The sequence below is a fragment of the Rhinolophus sinicus genome, chromosome 16 (genome assembly GCF_057876585.1).
Source record: "Rhinolophus sinicus isolate RSI-liver-muscle chromosome 16, RSI-T2T, whole genome shotgun sequence".
NCBI lineage: Eukaryota > Metazoa > Chordata > Mammalia > Chiroptera > Rhinolophidae > Rhinolophus > Rhinolophus sinicus.
This window is the reverse complement of record NC_142516.1, coordinates 166315244-166331111: the sequence shown is the minus strand read 5'-3', so window position 1 is coordinate 166331111 and position 15868 is coordinate 166315244. Positions and strand designations below refer to the sequence as shown.

Below are 15868 nucleotides of genomic sequence, written 5' to 3'. Positions count from 1 at the left end.
CTTCCGCTTCCTCTTCCCCGCCCCAGCGGCCTGGCGCACGCAGCGGACGTGGGGGAGCAGGAAACAAACATTCCTGTATAACTCATCCTTAGTTTCAATTAAATATCAGTTTTATGAGTCTACTCAGCAACAATTTAATTAGTGTAGGTGAAAAGATCCGGAGATTTGGTATATAACCTAAGAAGGGGAAGACATAGTAACTTTAGGATGCCGGCTGCCCCTACTTACGCTGTAGACGTGGACTCTTCCTATTTGGGACTCGACGCCCTCTGCGCGAGCGCGAGCTTCTAGCTGCGGGAGTAATGAATTCTAACGAAATTTGACAGGGGCTGAAAAACACGCCTCCTTCGCCGTAGAGGTTTGTCTTGCGACGACGGTGCCTGTGGGAACTATCGTCATCCTATATGACCAGCTTCCGTCCCTAGGATTTACCTCACCGGCCTGGCTGTGAGTAGGGTGAGGACACTTTCCTTTATCCCCAGGCCACTCCAGCTCTCAAGCTAACTACAGCAGTACCTTCCCGTCTGGTCTTCCCACTTCCCTCCTACTCGTCTCAAATCCGTTCTACAGAATATCTAGAGCGATTTTTTTCCCTACCAACTTTTTATTTTGAAAAATTTGGAATTTTTTCAGAGAAGTTGCGAAAATAGTTCAACGAACTTCATCTGGATTCACTTAACATTTTTACACATTTACTTTAACTCTAGCTACATACATAGTAATGCTGACACATTATCCCTACATACTTGAACATGTGTCTCCTAAGAACAACGGCATTCTCCTTAAAAAATCACAATACTACTATCACACTCAAATTTAGTATTTATAAATATTATTTAATAAAGGTGCCGAATTCAAATTTCCTCAGTTCTTTAAATTTTAGTTTCCTCAATATTTTAAAAAATTGTCCCTACCCCACCCACCACCGGAATCTCATCAAGAACCACCTGTTAAATGTAGTTATCTTGTCTCCTTAGTCACCTCAAATGTAGAACCGCATTTGTACAATGTCAGGATTGCACTGGTTCCTCACTGGAGACTCTGGAGGAGAATCTGCTTTCAGGTTGTTTGCAGAACTCAGTTCTATGCAGTTCCCATTTCCTTGCTGGCTTTTGGATGGGGTTCTCCGCTTCTGCAGGCCATCTGCATTCCTTGGTCTGTGGCCCTCTTCCTTCATCTTCATTGCTATTAATAGAAGGTCAAGTCCTCCTCACACTTTGAATCACTCTGACCTCCCCTTCTGCATTATCTCTCCTCTGTCTTCTTCTATCACCAGATTGCTCTGGCTCCAGTGTGAGAGAGTTCTGTTTCTAAGGTCTCCAATGATGACATTGAGCATACTCATGTAATCCAGGATAACCTTCCTAGCTTCAAGTCCATCACCTTAATTACTCGTATATATGCAAAGTCCCTTCAGAGCAGTATCTAGATTTGTGTTTGATTGAATAACCAGGAGACGAGAATCTTGGAGAGAGGGACATATTTTAAAATTCTGCCTACCACAGACACATTCATCTGATTGTTGGAGAAATACAGTAGTTAATGCGCGTAAAGCCCCTAGGACTGTACCTGGCATGTAGCACTCACAATCTGTGCCCAAAAAATAATCAGGTTATTGGGCCTGATTCAAAGTACTAATTAGCTTGGGAACATAGTCCCTGAATGAATCCAATTATTTCTTTCCTGTGGAAGTGATGAAAAGATAGGGCACAGTGGTGCAGCGCGTTGGTCAGTGCATCAGTTCCATTTGCCAGGGAATATTTCTCTGTGGCCCTTAGTTGCCATCAGATTAGGTTCCGTGGGGGGATTGTGCTCCATGAAGGGCTGGATGCACACATACACAGAGGCACATGTGTGCACACACACATACATAAATCTTCGCTATATAAAAAGGCTTCCAAAAAGTGAAACGATATATATTAAAAAGTTGATTTTTGTATTTCTCTGTATTTTTCATGCATTCCATTATTTATTTATTTTTAAATTTAAATTAGACATGAGTGTCCCTTTCCAAAAATCTATTGATCTAATTTGGGGAGAGTAAAATGTCAGTAGTGTTTAAGACAATTTCTGCCAATCCTTTCTGTTGCTCTTATGCTCCTGACATTCCAGCACCACATGTGATCAAGAATTTATTTTTAAGACCTCCATCTCAGAAAAGGTCAGACGTATACAAGCTTCAGACTTGGAAAATACAGAACTTTATGAATAGAGTCAAGAAAAATACCAAAATTAAAGATGTGTAAGCATAACTGTTGTATTTATTTTTATCTGATGACGTGTGTAGGAGGCATAAATCAGAAAATACTTCTGGAGCTCTTACAATAAACCTAGTATTGTCAGATGTGTAGGAGGATGTCCACAGAACTATGGCATGAACTCTGATCTCACAAGCGTTACAGTGTAATGGAGAAAACAAAATTGACACGCTTGAAGCAAGTCATACTTCAATCTAAGCTTCTATGTTAGATTTTTTTTTTCCCAAATGATACAATCCAACTCAAACTAGCCCGAGCAAAATAGCAGAAATTATTTTTTTATAGGGGTGGCCTCTGAAATATAGAGGTGAAGCCAATTTCAGGAATCCCACAGAGTTGTGAGACTTGAAGGGCTAAAGGGCCCCATTTCTGTTTCTCAGTTGTGGTCTGGCCTTCTGTGTGTCTGTTGTCTTTATTGTCTTAGGTTTCTCCATGTTATTCAGGAGAGGTATATGCCACTAGATCTGTGACTACAGCCTATGGTTAATGATTCAAGGAGAAAGAGGAAGTTGCTCTTCTGTCTCAGTTCTCAGAGAGGACCCTTGATATGTCTGCTTGGGTCAGACACCCACTCCTTGGACCAATACTGGGTGTAGGGCGATGCATTAATGTGTTTTCCCCATGTTTCCTGTTGTGGCCACAAGAGGTAGAATTGTGTGATTGGCAAAGTCACTAGCAACAAAAGGCGTGAGAAGATGTATAAAAGGGGTGAGGAGATAAAGGCGAGGATGATGCAACAAAACTTGGACGAAAAGATTCTGGGAAAACAAAAACAATAGATGTCCACCAAACACATTTACTATACTACACTGAACTACACTACACTACACTACACTACACAACCCTACACTATACATGGTGGTGGTAGGCAGAATAATGGCCCCCCCAAGGATGTCAATGTTCAAATCTCCAGAATCTGTGAATATGTCATGTTACATTGCAAGGGAAGATTAAGGTTGCAGATGGAATTAACTTCGCTAATCAGTGGACCTCAAAATAAAGAGATGTTCCTGGATTACCTAGATAGGCCTTAAACGTGGAAGATGGATGGCAGCAGAAGAGTTAGAGTCAGAGAGAATACCAGTGATACAATGTGAGAAAGATTCAGCCAGCCAGGGCTGGCATTGAAGATGGAAGGGGGCCAAGAGCCAAAGAAGGCAGGTGGAGGCTGGAAAAGGAGAAAGAAAATGGATTCTCTCCTATAGATTCCAGAAGGAGCACAGCCCTACCAACACCTTGATTTTAGCCCAGTGAGACTGAATTCAGACTTGTGACCTTCAGACTGTAAGATAATAAATTTGTGTTGTTTGAAGCAACGAAGCCTGTGGTAATTTGTTCCAGCAGCAATAGGAAACTATGGTAGTGGAGGATAACGTGATGTTCTGGAAGCCTTAGAGTCACACAGGTCTAATCTAAATCCGTCTTCTACCACTCAGCTATGTGATTTCAGTAAAGGCAGCCTCTGTGATATCAGCGTTCTAATCTGTGGAAATGGAGCTATTCATATTTGTCTCACAGAGTTTTAATTAAAGGTTAAATGGGAACACATATGAAAGCCCATAGCAAAGTTCCTGAACATAGGAAATACTCGGTAATTACCAGCTCCTATTATCATCATCGTGGTATTCGATCTTCCAAAGAAGCCTTGTAAGTTATCTAGGTTGCACATTATGTCCACTTTAGAGATGAGAAAACTAATGTTTGGGAACGTTAAGCAATATCCCCTAGCTACTAGGTAAAACTTCAAACTCTGGTTTTAATTCATGGTGTGTAACCTAATTTCAGAGAACTCCAGAGAGATTCAGAACTCCCAGAGTGCCTGCTGAAACCCTTCTCAGATACCTTGTGCTAACTGAATGTTCTGTCTGTACTCCAGGCTATTCAAGAATATAAATGATTGTGTGTGTGCTTCTGTGTGTTATGGTGGGGATGGGGGGGGCATGGGTAGTGGAGGTAATCAAAGGGCAGCATAAGCAAAGTTGCAGAACTAGGAATATAGCAGGGTCACTGATTCTAGAATCATAGAGGTTTTAGAACTTAAAGCAGAGTACACAAATTCTTAGCCATTGGGCCAAATCTAGCCTACCCACATATTTAAATCAAAACCAAGAAAAGAAAACAAACTATATCAGAAACTGAAAGAGAATGCATTTAGATAGGTTTTACATGTTCCAGTTTTTGTCACTGTCCCCACATTCTTTTTTCATTCCACCTGGCCAGTTCACACAATTACCTGATATCTGCATGACATAGTTTTCAACTTTTGGCTTAAGGGCACCTGACAGAGTGACCTAAGTAGGTTAAGTGTATGGCTTATAGAAACATAGCTAGATTATAGTAGTCACAATTTCTGATCAAGTAGGGAGAATTATTAAGCCATCATTCAGATAGGTGAAGCCAAATTATGTAAGGTTTGGATATGTCCTTAAGTACAGCAAAAAAGCTGTTTAGAGATGGTGGTTTTGCAATGCAATGCAGTCTCAATGCAGATGACTAAATATTAGCAGACATATTGCTAATAAGATACATAACATAAGATAGTATGCATTCACATTGGTGCACCATGAATGAGTTATAGGGACGTGGAGAAACTAATCCCCCTAGCCCTAAGGAAAGCAGTGTGGGGCCTGAGTCTGGAAGATTGCTTGGGCTGGTTAAGACTCTGATGACAATCTTACGTGATTAAATACCACATTTCATCAATTGTTCGCATTGTATTTTTTCACATTTAACATCTCAGAAATTGTACTACACATTGCATCAGATGGCTTCTTACAGTGATGGGTAGCTGGGCAGCAGCTGAGGCTCAGTTGTTCTTGCAGGCACATGCGTGAACTTGGTCATAGCCATTCAACACTTCTATTAAGTTATGGGTGTTGTTGGCTGTATATTACTATATTTAACTGTCATTTAAAATATCTTTTAAAAGATTGTGCTGTGATTTGGCATAATAGAAAGTTAACCAGGTATGGAAATAGGCATGGAAAGAGAACAGTGGGTTGTAAACTTGTAACAGCAAGGCAAATATAGATTATTGGAGGAATGACCAAAATTCCGTTTTATTACAAAGCAACCAAATAATTTACAGTTCCTAAAAAAGATGGAGAGCCTTAAGTAGATAAATCCAAAAGGTTGCTTATTTCAGTTTAAGGTGGAAAAATCATCAAATTTATAAGGATGAGAGAGCAGGTTTTGAGACACAAGTACTTTTGTTAAGATATCAAACAAACATCAATTTGTCAAAAACTTCCCGCTGCTTTTGAATAGGAGCTGTCGAATTTTCATCAGTTGCTGAGAAAATAAAACTGAGTTTAGTCAAGTAGGAAATGGCAACTAATGCTGATATTCTTTGATGACCATAAAATCAATCTGTTAATGTTAAAGTTAATAAACGTGCATGGGTTATATTTTTTATCTGTGTCTTGTGATGGAAAAGGTTGGGAAGCACTGAAATAGCTGATAAATGTTACAGGAGTTTTGAGCAAGAATTTGAGGATGGATGGAGGATGAAAACACTGTGAAACAATAGCCAATAACCTCAAAAATGTTCAAACTTATTAGTGATCAATGAAAATAAAATGAAATATCTCGACCTCCCACTGAGTTCCAGGGTTTCTTCCTCTTGCAGGCTCTTCATGCTCCTCAGTCTTACCTCCTTTTATTTTCCCCCTCATTCTCTCCCTCTCTTTTTCTTCCACTTTCCTTCCCTCCTTCTCCAGCCCTCTTTACACTCTTGTCTCATGAAGCGATCTGCTGTTGCCTGTCCTCCCTCTGTTGCTGATGTCCTTGGTCTCAGTCTCCAATCTAAGCAGCTCATCGATGGTGCAAAATTTTTCTGAATAGACAGTTCATTCCTAAGAGGAATTGTGGCACTGCTGTTGCAACGATACTTTTTCCACCTTGTTAGTACTGTACTTACAAAATTTATAGGATATATAATGTAAAGACTACATTAAAGACTCCCAATTCTCTATTAAACTTCGACTTATTTCAGAACACATTTATTTTAAAATCACTGTCCTATATACAAGAAATGTTTAACTGTTGGCCCATAATAGAGGCAGATTTGTTCCCAGAGTAATTTACCGATTATTTACTTCTTTTTAGCCTTCTCCAATCCCCCGATTTCTGGGTACCATTCCCTGGCTTGTCAGCATCATGCTGCTCTTGCCTCTGTCCTGCTTTGTAAACAAGCCTAGATCTGGCTGCAGGAAATCTAGGCTGACGTCCCATTCTGCCGCTTGTGCCACTTTGGGAAACACCTTCAAGTCTCCAAGCCACAGTTACCTTGTTTGAAATATGGTGAAAAGTGTATCTCACCTGCTTACTTTTCAGACTATAGTGAGGATCAAATAAATATATGAGGAATATCAAAATTTCTATTACGTGTAAAAACCTGAATCAAGTGTGAATATATATGATTGTTTCATTGTTAAAACATCTCATTTAGTTAACATCATTAAAAGGTTCATTAACAAATTAAAGTTGCATTAACATGTACATTTAAAAAAATTTTTGGAGGTACTCGTAAAACTCCACTTTTGTATTTGGGCATCAGAATTTTGTGGGCTCCTTTCGGCAGTGACCCAGGCAGTGGAGTCCCCAAGCGGCGGCGCTGTTCCTGCGGGGTCCGCACAGCGAATTGCGGGGCGAGAATCTCCCGCAGCGGCGGCGGCACTGCGGCCTGACCCTGGTGAGTACGGCTCGGCGACAGTGGCCCGAACCCGACCCGGATGCGGGGACCTGGCCCCGCGGAGCCTCGCAATCCCGGCCCAGGCTACGAAATTTTTTAAAAAGGAAACAGAAAAAGAATTTTGGGCAGGCATAGCCATTAGCTGATACTCCTTTTAATTCGAACATTTAAATTTCTGTCAGGTATAGCAATTCGCTTTTGCTATGTAAAATGGAAATGAAAAAGCCCACACGTCCCCAATGTCATACTCCGGGCAGACATTTATTTAGCTTACGTGTCTTGGGGCTTAGCTGTGGGTTGGCGGTTCTAGACTAGGCTCAGCCCAGGTGGTTCGGCTGTGCTCCCTGTGTCTCTGTTCCTGGGACCAGCGTGCGAGCACAAGCACACTTTTCTATGGTAGAAGTGCAAGACAGCAAGCAGAAACACAAGCTCCCAGACTTGAAACTGGTGCACCGTGCTTTCTGCCCCATTTTATTGACCAAAACAAGTCGCCTGGCTGAACTCAGTGTCAGAGTTGGGAAATGTACAGTTGATTCTCATTATTTGTGATAGGTATGATCTAAAGTCTCACCATGAGCACTGAATTAGTAAACACTGAATCATTGCTCCCAGGAGAAATACAAGTTAGGTTTCTGGGCGCCTCTGGTCACACTTACATCAACAGATCAATACACAACCTTGTTTTATGAGTTTCTGTTTAAAGACTCCTCACTTAACATATATTATTGATTCATCAATATTGAACTCACTGTCAACAGCACCATAACTCATGCCTGAAGGAATTTATCTAACCCACGTATTTTCTCTATGAGGCACATCACAGCCTTACTGCACTTAGAAACACTAGATAACACATCAGCACAATGCTTAGGCCATATATATATACAATGACATCACCAAAAAAAGCACAAAAATGTGGCACTAAATAGACTGCAAAAAGAACACTTGTTTCCAGCATGAGACCTGAAGCAAGAAGGTAGAGCAGCATTGCCTGGTTGAGTTCAGCTGGGAATTCAAGTTTTTTGCCACTCCTTCACTCATGTCTGCGAATGACCGCAAAAATGACATGAGTGTTGATTTTCGGTTATTGATTTATTACCAAATAAATGTTAGTAAGTAGGCAAATTCAAAATTCAGAATCGACACTACTTTGAATAATGAGTATCGACACTACTTTGCCCCTTAAGTGGGATAAACTTCAAAGTTACGAGGATATGGCAAAGGATGTGGATAAAGTGAGGGTTTAAAAATTGGGGCCAACGTGGAATCTTGGGCCCCATCTCAGATTTATTGAATCAAAATCTGCATTTCAAATTTCCCAGATATTTGTATACACATTCAACTTTGAGAAGCACTGCCCTCAGATGATGGTAGGTACATCCATGCCGGGCGGTGGTGGTGGTGGTGGTGGTGGTGGTGGTGGCAGTTAAACCCTATGAAGATTAGGGACCTACTACATTAATAAGGTTTATATGGGTCCAAAAGTCTGGGAGCATCCTGGGACAACCTCTCTAAGGTGAAGACAAAGTTATTGCGCCTTGCATTTCCTATTAATTGGGAAGAGACAGAGCACTTGGTGGGTCTCTTTAGCTTTTGGTGACAGCATATGCCACACTTGGAAAACAGTTACAACACTTTCATTGGGTGACATGGACAGCTGTCAGTTTGAGTGGGTCTCTGAGCCAGAGAGTGTTATGTAGCAGGTCCAAGCTGGAATGAAAACTTCCTTGCTGTTTGGCTCTATGTCTCCGCAGATCCAGGGGTGCTCGAGATGTCCGTGATGGATAAGGATGCTGTGTGGAGTCTTAGGCAAGCCCTCACAGGAGAGTCACAGTGCAGAACTTTAAAGCCCTGGAGCAAGGCCATTCCTCTGACAGCAAGTCATTTGAAAAACAGCTCCTGGCCTGCCACGGAGAGCCTGGCCGTGCAACTTAAGTATTATGCAACTACAGCTGCCCATCAGGAGCTGGACATTTCAGATTTGCCAAATCACAGTTGAGTGGGGATAGCAGCAAGCTATCAGATAGATAAGGAAAAGAGGAGTCAGGGATTGGAAATTCCTTGGAGGTCAAAGAACAGTGGCCAGAAAAACATGAGTGGGAGAGTTAGAAGTTTCCCAAGAAAGGCAAGCTCACCATAATAAAATAAACTTTTTCTCACTCTTTAACTCCTGCTCTCTCTGAATGTCCTTTATTGGGTGCAGAATAGTAATATACACTCTACCCCAGATCAAATCTTTGGAGTTACCATTGACAATTCCTGCTCAGCAAAGGGAACCCCTTTAAAACAGTGTCTCTTTAATCTGTGCCTGCCTCTCCGTCTCCATGGCTACTACCTTAATTAAGTATGTCGTCATTTCACTCTTGCAAGTTCTCTACATTATTGACAAATGGTGTTTCTGTATGTCTGATTATTCCATTCATTCCTCAAATACTTATTGAGCATCTACTATGTATCAGGCACCGGGTTAGGCTGTGGGGAAACAATGTGAAGAATTTAAAAAGCTGCTGCTGCTGGCCTCATGGAATTGACAGTCTGGTGGATGAGACATATGAAAATCATGCTTAAAATCCTTCAATGATTCCCTGCTGTTTTCAAGATGAAGCCCAAATATCTCAACTGGCTTGTCCCTGCTTATCTCTCCAGCATCACCTCTAACCTCTGCCTTTCCATCTTTCAGGTTCTGCTGTCACCATGCATATTTTCTTCAGGGCACCCGCACGGCTAACGTCAATCTCTGTTAAGGGTTCACTCCAGCTGTCCACACTCCTCAGGAATCCTTCTGGACACTCCCTTCTTCCTTCAGCTACTCTTCTTTGTCACTCCACCACACTTCATGCTACACTACCACATATGTATCACTTTATTATTCTTCGTTCTTTTGTCCACCCAACATTTAGTATAACGTCTCAGCTCTGTGTACCCAACACTTAGTATAACGTCTGATTCCTAATAGGCATTTGACATATTTTTTTGTCAAATGTAACTGAGTAGATATATAGAAATGCCCCACCCCCCTACCCCCACTCCGGCCCTCTGCAATAGCAGACCAGACAAGGTCAACACATCATTCTGCACCTTGACAAAGGAGCTTCTGGGGCACAACTCCCAGGCGTCCTCTGGCCTCGAGACCTTCAGATGGACAGCTACCGTGTCCCTTACTTCTCAGAATGAGACTCAGTAGTGCGCCCCCTATCGCCTCCGACTGACGCTGCAGGAATGGGGGGCGCCAGCGAGCACGCGGTCCCAGACCAGCTCAAGGCGCATGCGAGCACGGGAGAGCTCGGCCCGGATCGGAAGAGTCCAAGCGTGAGGGGGAGCGAGCTGCAGATTCATATACTTTTTTTACCTACTGCAACAGGGAGGTGGCTCTTATTCTTTTTCTCTCCAAGTGTATCTTAATTTAAAATGTAAAACTTTACATATGGCCTTGCAGGGAACGCGAAAGGGGCTAAAGTGTTTTCAAGTTCTTCTCTTGTCCTTCAGCACCCCTCCCGAGGGGCGGTGGGGTGGAAGATCCCAGGTCAAGGCGCGCGGGGGCGGAAGCGGCCGCGGCTGCGACGGCGACGGCTGTCAGAGCTGCAGAGTGGCCCGGCGGAGCTGCCATGGAGCGTCAGCGCTGGCTGCCGCTGGAGGCCAATCCCGAGGTGAGAGCAGCTCTAATCTCGGCCTGGGGCCGCGGGCAGGGGAGAAGGAACCGGGTTGATGGAGCTAGTTCAAGGCAGTCTGTCTCTAAATCCTGTTCTCTGTTTCGTTTCCAGGTCACCAACCAGGTGAGTGAAGTGCCTTGTCGCTCGAGACCCTGGAGTTCTCTCTGGCCATCTACACCTCCACGCTCCCTAAGAGTCTGGGATTTAATTCCCGGGCGGTCCCTCTTGCGAGTGTTCCCATTTTACGGCTGTGCCTCTCCCACCTGGCTCCTGAAGATGCTCCCAGCTGTCTCAGCCCTTCCCTATGGTCCCATTCCTCCGTCATCACATTTTCTGGGGTTTCGGGGTTTCAGAGATTTCACTCTGTATCCCTATTGCTCATTTCCTCTTTCTTTTGCTTCCTGCACGTGCAGATTCCATAATTTTCCCACCCCTGTACCTCCTGGGTGACTAATTTGCCTACACTACCTGACTCCAAGCTTTATAAACTCGCCCACCCAGTCCTTGTAATTTCATCTACCGCCTGCACTATGAAATCATCTTCTCTTGCCCCATCAAGTCACTTCCCTTCCCCGTCACGCCCCCTTTCTCTTCCAGTTTCATAAAACTGGAATTTAATTGCTTTCATAACATAGAAAGCTCAGTATAATAGTTCCCACACTATTCTTTGCCACATACAACCCTTAAAGTTCGCCTGTGTATTGTACGTTGGAGTTTAAGGAGGGGAGAGGGCTCCTCGATTAAAAGAACCAATGCTACCAGGTATAAACTTTTGATTTGCTCAGGTGTATTTTGTCTTACATGGGCAACAGCTAGTTTGCTTTTAACTGCCCTCTTAGTTTATTATATGATACAATTCCCCCCACCACCACCACCACATCTTTCTTCTCCATCACTAAGGAATATCGATTCATCACGTACTTAATTGCCTTTTGGTTTTCAAAGCTTGTAGAAAATTCTTTATATAAGAAAGTAGATAGAAATACTTGAATGTTGGCAGCAAAACCTTTGTCTTTTTATTCAGGTTTACTATGTGCTTTTGAAATGACTTATTTCTTATCTATTTATAATGTAGAAAAAAAATAGGAAAAGCTCAAAGCCCAACATATATCTTTTATTCTTAGGGTAGCATTTCCTATTGATGTTAATTTTCTTTTGTTTTACCCCCTTTGAAATTTGCTGTTCATTTTTTTTTCCTATCATACTTTGAGCACTTTGTAAAGTGAGAATAATCATCAGGCTGAAAGTCAGTATTTACAATTTCTAATTTAATGCCCTAGAAAAGAAGCATATTTCTCTCAGACTTAATCCAAAACTATTTTAACACTTTTTTTAAAGGTGTTTTTTTTTAAAGCTTTATTTATTTTAAATGTGTTTTTCCAGGACCCATCAGCTCCAAGTCAAGTAGTTATTTCAATCTAGTTGTGGAGGGTGCAGCTCAAAGTGGCCCATGTGGGAATCGAAACGGCGACCTTGGTGTTACCAGCACTGAGCTCTAACCAACTGAGCTAACTGGCCACCCCTATTTTTACACCTTTTGTGAAAAATCAGTTTACCATATATCTGGAGAGTGTTCGGTTTCGTTGATCTATGTATCTGTTCTTTCATCAGTACCACACAGTTTTGATTACTGTAGTTTTATAGTAAGTCTTGAAATTAAATAGTATGTATCCTCCAACTTTGTTCTTATTTTTCAAAATTGTTTAGGCTATTTTAGTTACTTTACCTTTATATGTAAATTTTAGAATCAGCTTGGCGATTTCTACAAAAAGTCCTATTTGACTTGATGGTGAATGTGTGCATAACTTGACAGCTTCATTTTGGGGAAAATTAGCATCTTAACAATACTGAGTCTTGCAAGCCATGAAGATGGTACATCTCATCATTTACTTTGATTTGTTTCAACAGTGTTTTGTTTCAGTGTGTAGATCTTGCACATATTTTGTTAGATTTATACCTAAGTAGTGATTTGGGAGGCTATTGTAAATGATAACAGTTTTAAAGTCTTAATTTCTAATTGTCCATTGCTATATATAGAAATACTGATTTTTATATGTTGACTCTGTATCCTGCTGCTTGCTGAATTTACCTATTATAATGGCTTTTTGTTTTAGATGCTTGGGATTTTCTATATAAACAATCGTATCCTCTGTGAATAGACTGTTTTACTTCTTTTCAATTTGTATGCATTTTCTTTCTTTTTTTCTTTGCACTGGTTAGGACCTTCAACACGACATTGAATGGCATGGAGATTTCCAGTTGTTAGAGGGAAAACATTTGATCTTTCCTCATTAGAGATGTTAGCTGTAGGGTTTTGGTAGATGCTTTTTATAAGGCAAAGAAAGTTCCCTTCTTTTCCTAGTTTGATAAGAGTTTCTATCATGTATCAGTGTTGAATTTTCTCAAATGACTTTTCTGCATCTTTTGAGAGGATCATTTAAGGAAGAAATAATATCAGTTATACATAAATGTAGACGAGGGGGGACACTTCTCAACCCATTTTATGGTCAGCTTTACCAGACAAACCATAATAACAAAAACTGAAGACCAACATCCTTCATGAACATAGATGGAAATATCCTCAACAAAATATTAGCAAAGACAATGCAGCAGTATATAAAAACGATAACATGTCATGACCAAGAACAGTGTTTCCTGGTATTGTAAAGTTGGTATACCATTCAAAAGTCAATCAGTATAATTAACTATCTTAACAGACTAAAGAACAAAACTATTTTTAGATAATATTTGTTTTAATAAGATATATTACTAGAAAATTATGTTGTGTGATTCAGCTATTATTGGATCTTGTTCCTAGGTAATCTTGATAAACTTAAATAAATTCACTTATTCACATTAATTAAATAATATTTTGGGGCATCATTTTTAATATCAACTATCTGAGCAGAAAGTGGTTACACTTTGGGATTAAAACATTCATGCTTTTCTGCTTTTCAGTCCAGTGGGAAGAGACAAACAATAAATAAGCAAACAAATAATTAGCAATTGTTACAGGTGTAATGAAAAAAAATTAACAGGGTATTGTGATGGAGACCATTAGGGAAAACAACAGGTTGGATGGTAACAGGAGGCCATTCTGAGGTGCCATAAACAGAGAAGAGATGTTATTAGTATATGATTGTATACCATTTCTGGCATGCTTTGTTGTGGTTCAGTTTTAAAATTTATAAAAGAAGTGATGTACTTTTAGTGGGAGAATGGGCAAGTATCTAGGAAGTGATTAATTTTAATGAAAATTTTTGTGGTTGTTTCTTAATTCTCAATGTGTTAGAACCAAGAATAGAAAATGAATAGAAATTTGATTAACTGACTTAGAATTGGAGAATTAAGGCACAGATAAACCCTAACAACAGTATCCATCCCCACCATCTCTTATTTCCTCAAATTAATGAATAGTAGCCTTTTACTTATCTTCACAGTCTTACAATTTGGCAGCTGCATGTGTTGTACTTTCAGTTTGAGCAAATACAGTTTTTTTGCTCTAATGATGCCTACTTTGTATAAGAATGATCAACACATGTCTACTATATGCAGATCATTGTTAATTGCTAGACATTAAATAGTAACCATATGACTCAGTAGACGTGGTAAGCAATGATTTATTTTGTTGGTTAATATGCTGTCAGTCCCTTCTAAGGATGTTTTGTCATGCTACAGGTAGGACTTACCTAGAATAAAAACCAGTGAAGTGCACGATGGGATTTATAGATGATGTAATACAGAATTGTACACCTGAAATCTATGTAATTTTACTAACAATTGTCACCCCAATAAATTAAAAAAGAAATCAGTGACGTGATAGAAAAATTTTATTTAAAAATATTAAGCTCTTTTATTTACAATATTTTTAAAGGGGCAGTAGGAGCTTGTAGCTGATCGAAAGTAACCTATAATTAAGCATCAAGAATTATAACTTTTAAAAAAGTACAGTTTCTGATACGGGCAATCATAACATTTCTTTTTATGATGACATTAGATTTTCATCCTGATTATGTTTTGTGATTTGAGCATAGTACAGCCACATTATGTATATTTTTAAATATTGTTGTATTTTAGAACCAGTTAACTTTTGGAATTCCTGAAAGGATATGGAATTCCCCTAGAAGTATTCCTAATTGATTTTACTGAAGAGGCAAAATATTTTCTAGCATAATGTGTAATGTCCAAAGGAAACTAAATTTAATGTAACTATTGTATTTAGCTTAGATATTTAGAGTTGGAAAATGAATTAGCGATCATCTGCTGGATTATTGCCATAAACATACAAAAATTCTCCAGTGTATCTCATTGTAAGAAAAACAGCCTGTTACTCTGTTTTCCTCTAGCTACTACTGTCTCATTCTGTTTTCCTTCTTTGTAAATTTTTCACAACTAATTGTCCACAGGAACTGTTGCTACTGTCTCATCTCTGTTTTCTTTTTTCCTATATTCACTTATGTCTAGCTTGCTTCTATCCTCACCATTTCATAGTAACTACTTTTGTCAAGTTTACTAGTCATAGCTTTGCCGAATCCATTGGTCACTTTCTGTTAACATATTTCTTGACCTCTCAGCAACATTTGGTAGAGTAGCCCGCCCCATCCTTCTTGAAACATCTTTTCTTGGCTTCAGTGATAATTCTGGCTTTCCCCCTTTTTCTTTGACTGCTTCTCAGATTCGCCTTTGCTGGATCTCTTCTCCCTTCCATCTTCTATGTACATTCTCTCCCGAGTGATGTTTTCTGTTGTATAGCATTAATGCTATCAATTGTCACATAATTGATGCCATGTTCCTCTAAGCTCTGACTTCTCCACCAAATTGGAAATTTGTATATTCAACTACATCTTTGTTATCACTAATTGGATGTCTTGTAGATACCTTAAACTTAACATGGCTGGAAAAGAAATCTAGATTTTATCCTCCCACTTCTCCAAAGGTGTTTCTTTCCCAGTCTTCCAAGGGCACTGCCATTTATTGAATGCCCAAGTGAGTGGCATTAGTTCTCCTTTACAACTGTGCTACTTTGGAAAGGCTGTACTGTATTGATTTGATTTCTTGGATTAGTATCTCTGCTCTAAGACTATGGGCAGTTGCCTAAACTCTCTGTACCTCCGTTACTTAGTTTCTTATAATCTCTCATGATCTTATAAAATTGTTGTAGGATTAAATAAATGACTACATGTAAAATATGTAGAACAATTTCTAGAGCAAAACATGCACTCTTTGAATGTTAGCTTTTAAAAATATTCTTTTCCCCTAACTTCTAA

At 40.1% G+C, this 15868-nt stretch overlaps 1 protein-coding gene and 1 long non-coding RNA gene across 3 annotated transcripts in view; both read left to right on the top strand.

Annotated features, from left to right (window-relative positions):
• Positions 1-246: 246 nt before the first annotated feature.
• Positions 247-9118, top strand: LOC141571003 (uncharacterized). The gene is made up of 3 exons (XR_012495453.2): positions 247-456; positions 6817-6951; positions 8706-9118. It is a non-coding gene; the product is annotated as an uncharacterized LOC141571003 (long non-coding RNA).
• A 1276-nt stretch (positions 9119-10394) lies between these two features.
• UCHL3 (ubiquitin C-terminal hydrolase L3) overlaps positions 10395-15868 on the top strand; it is a 53312-nt gene continuing 47838 nt past the window's right edge. Inside the window, exons 1-2 of one of the 2 annotated variants that reach the window (XM_088792928.1) lie at positions 10395-10598; positions 10713-10724. In XM_088792928.1, the coding sequence (XP_088649054.1) occupies positions 10557-10598; positions 10713-10724 (54 nt within the window). In that variant the 5' untranslated portion in view covers positions 10395-10556. The remainder of the gene's footprint in view (positions 10599-10712; positions 10725-15868) is intronic. The other variant, XM_019738157.3, reaches the window with a different exon arrangement.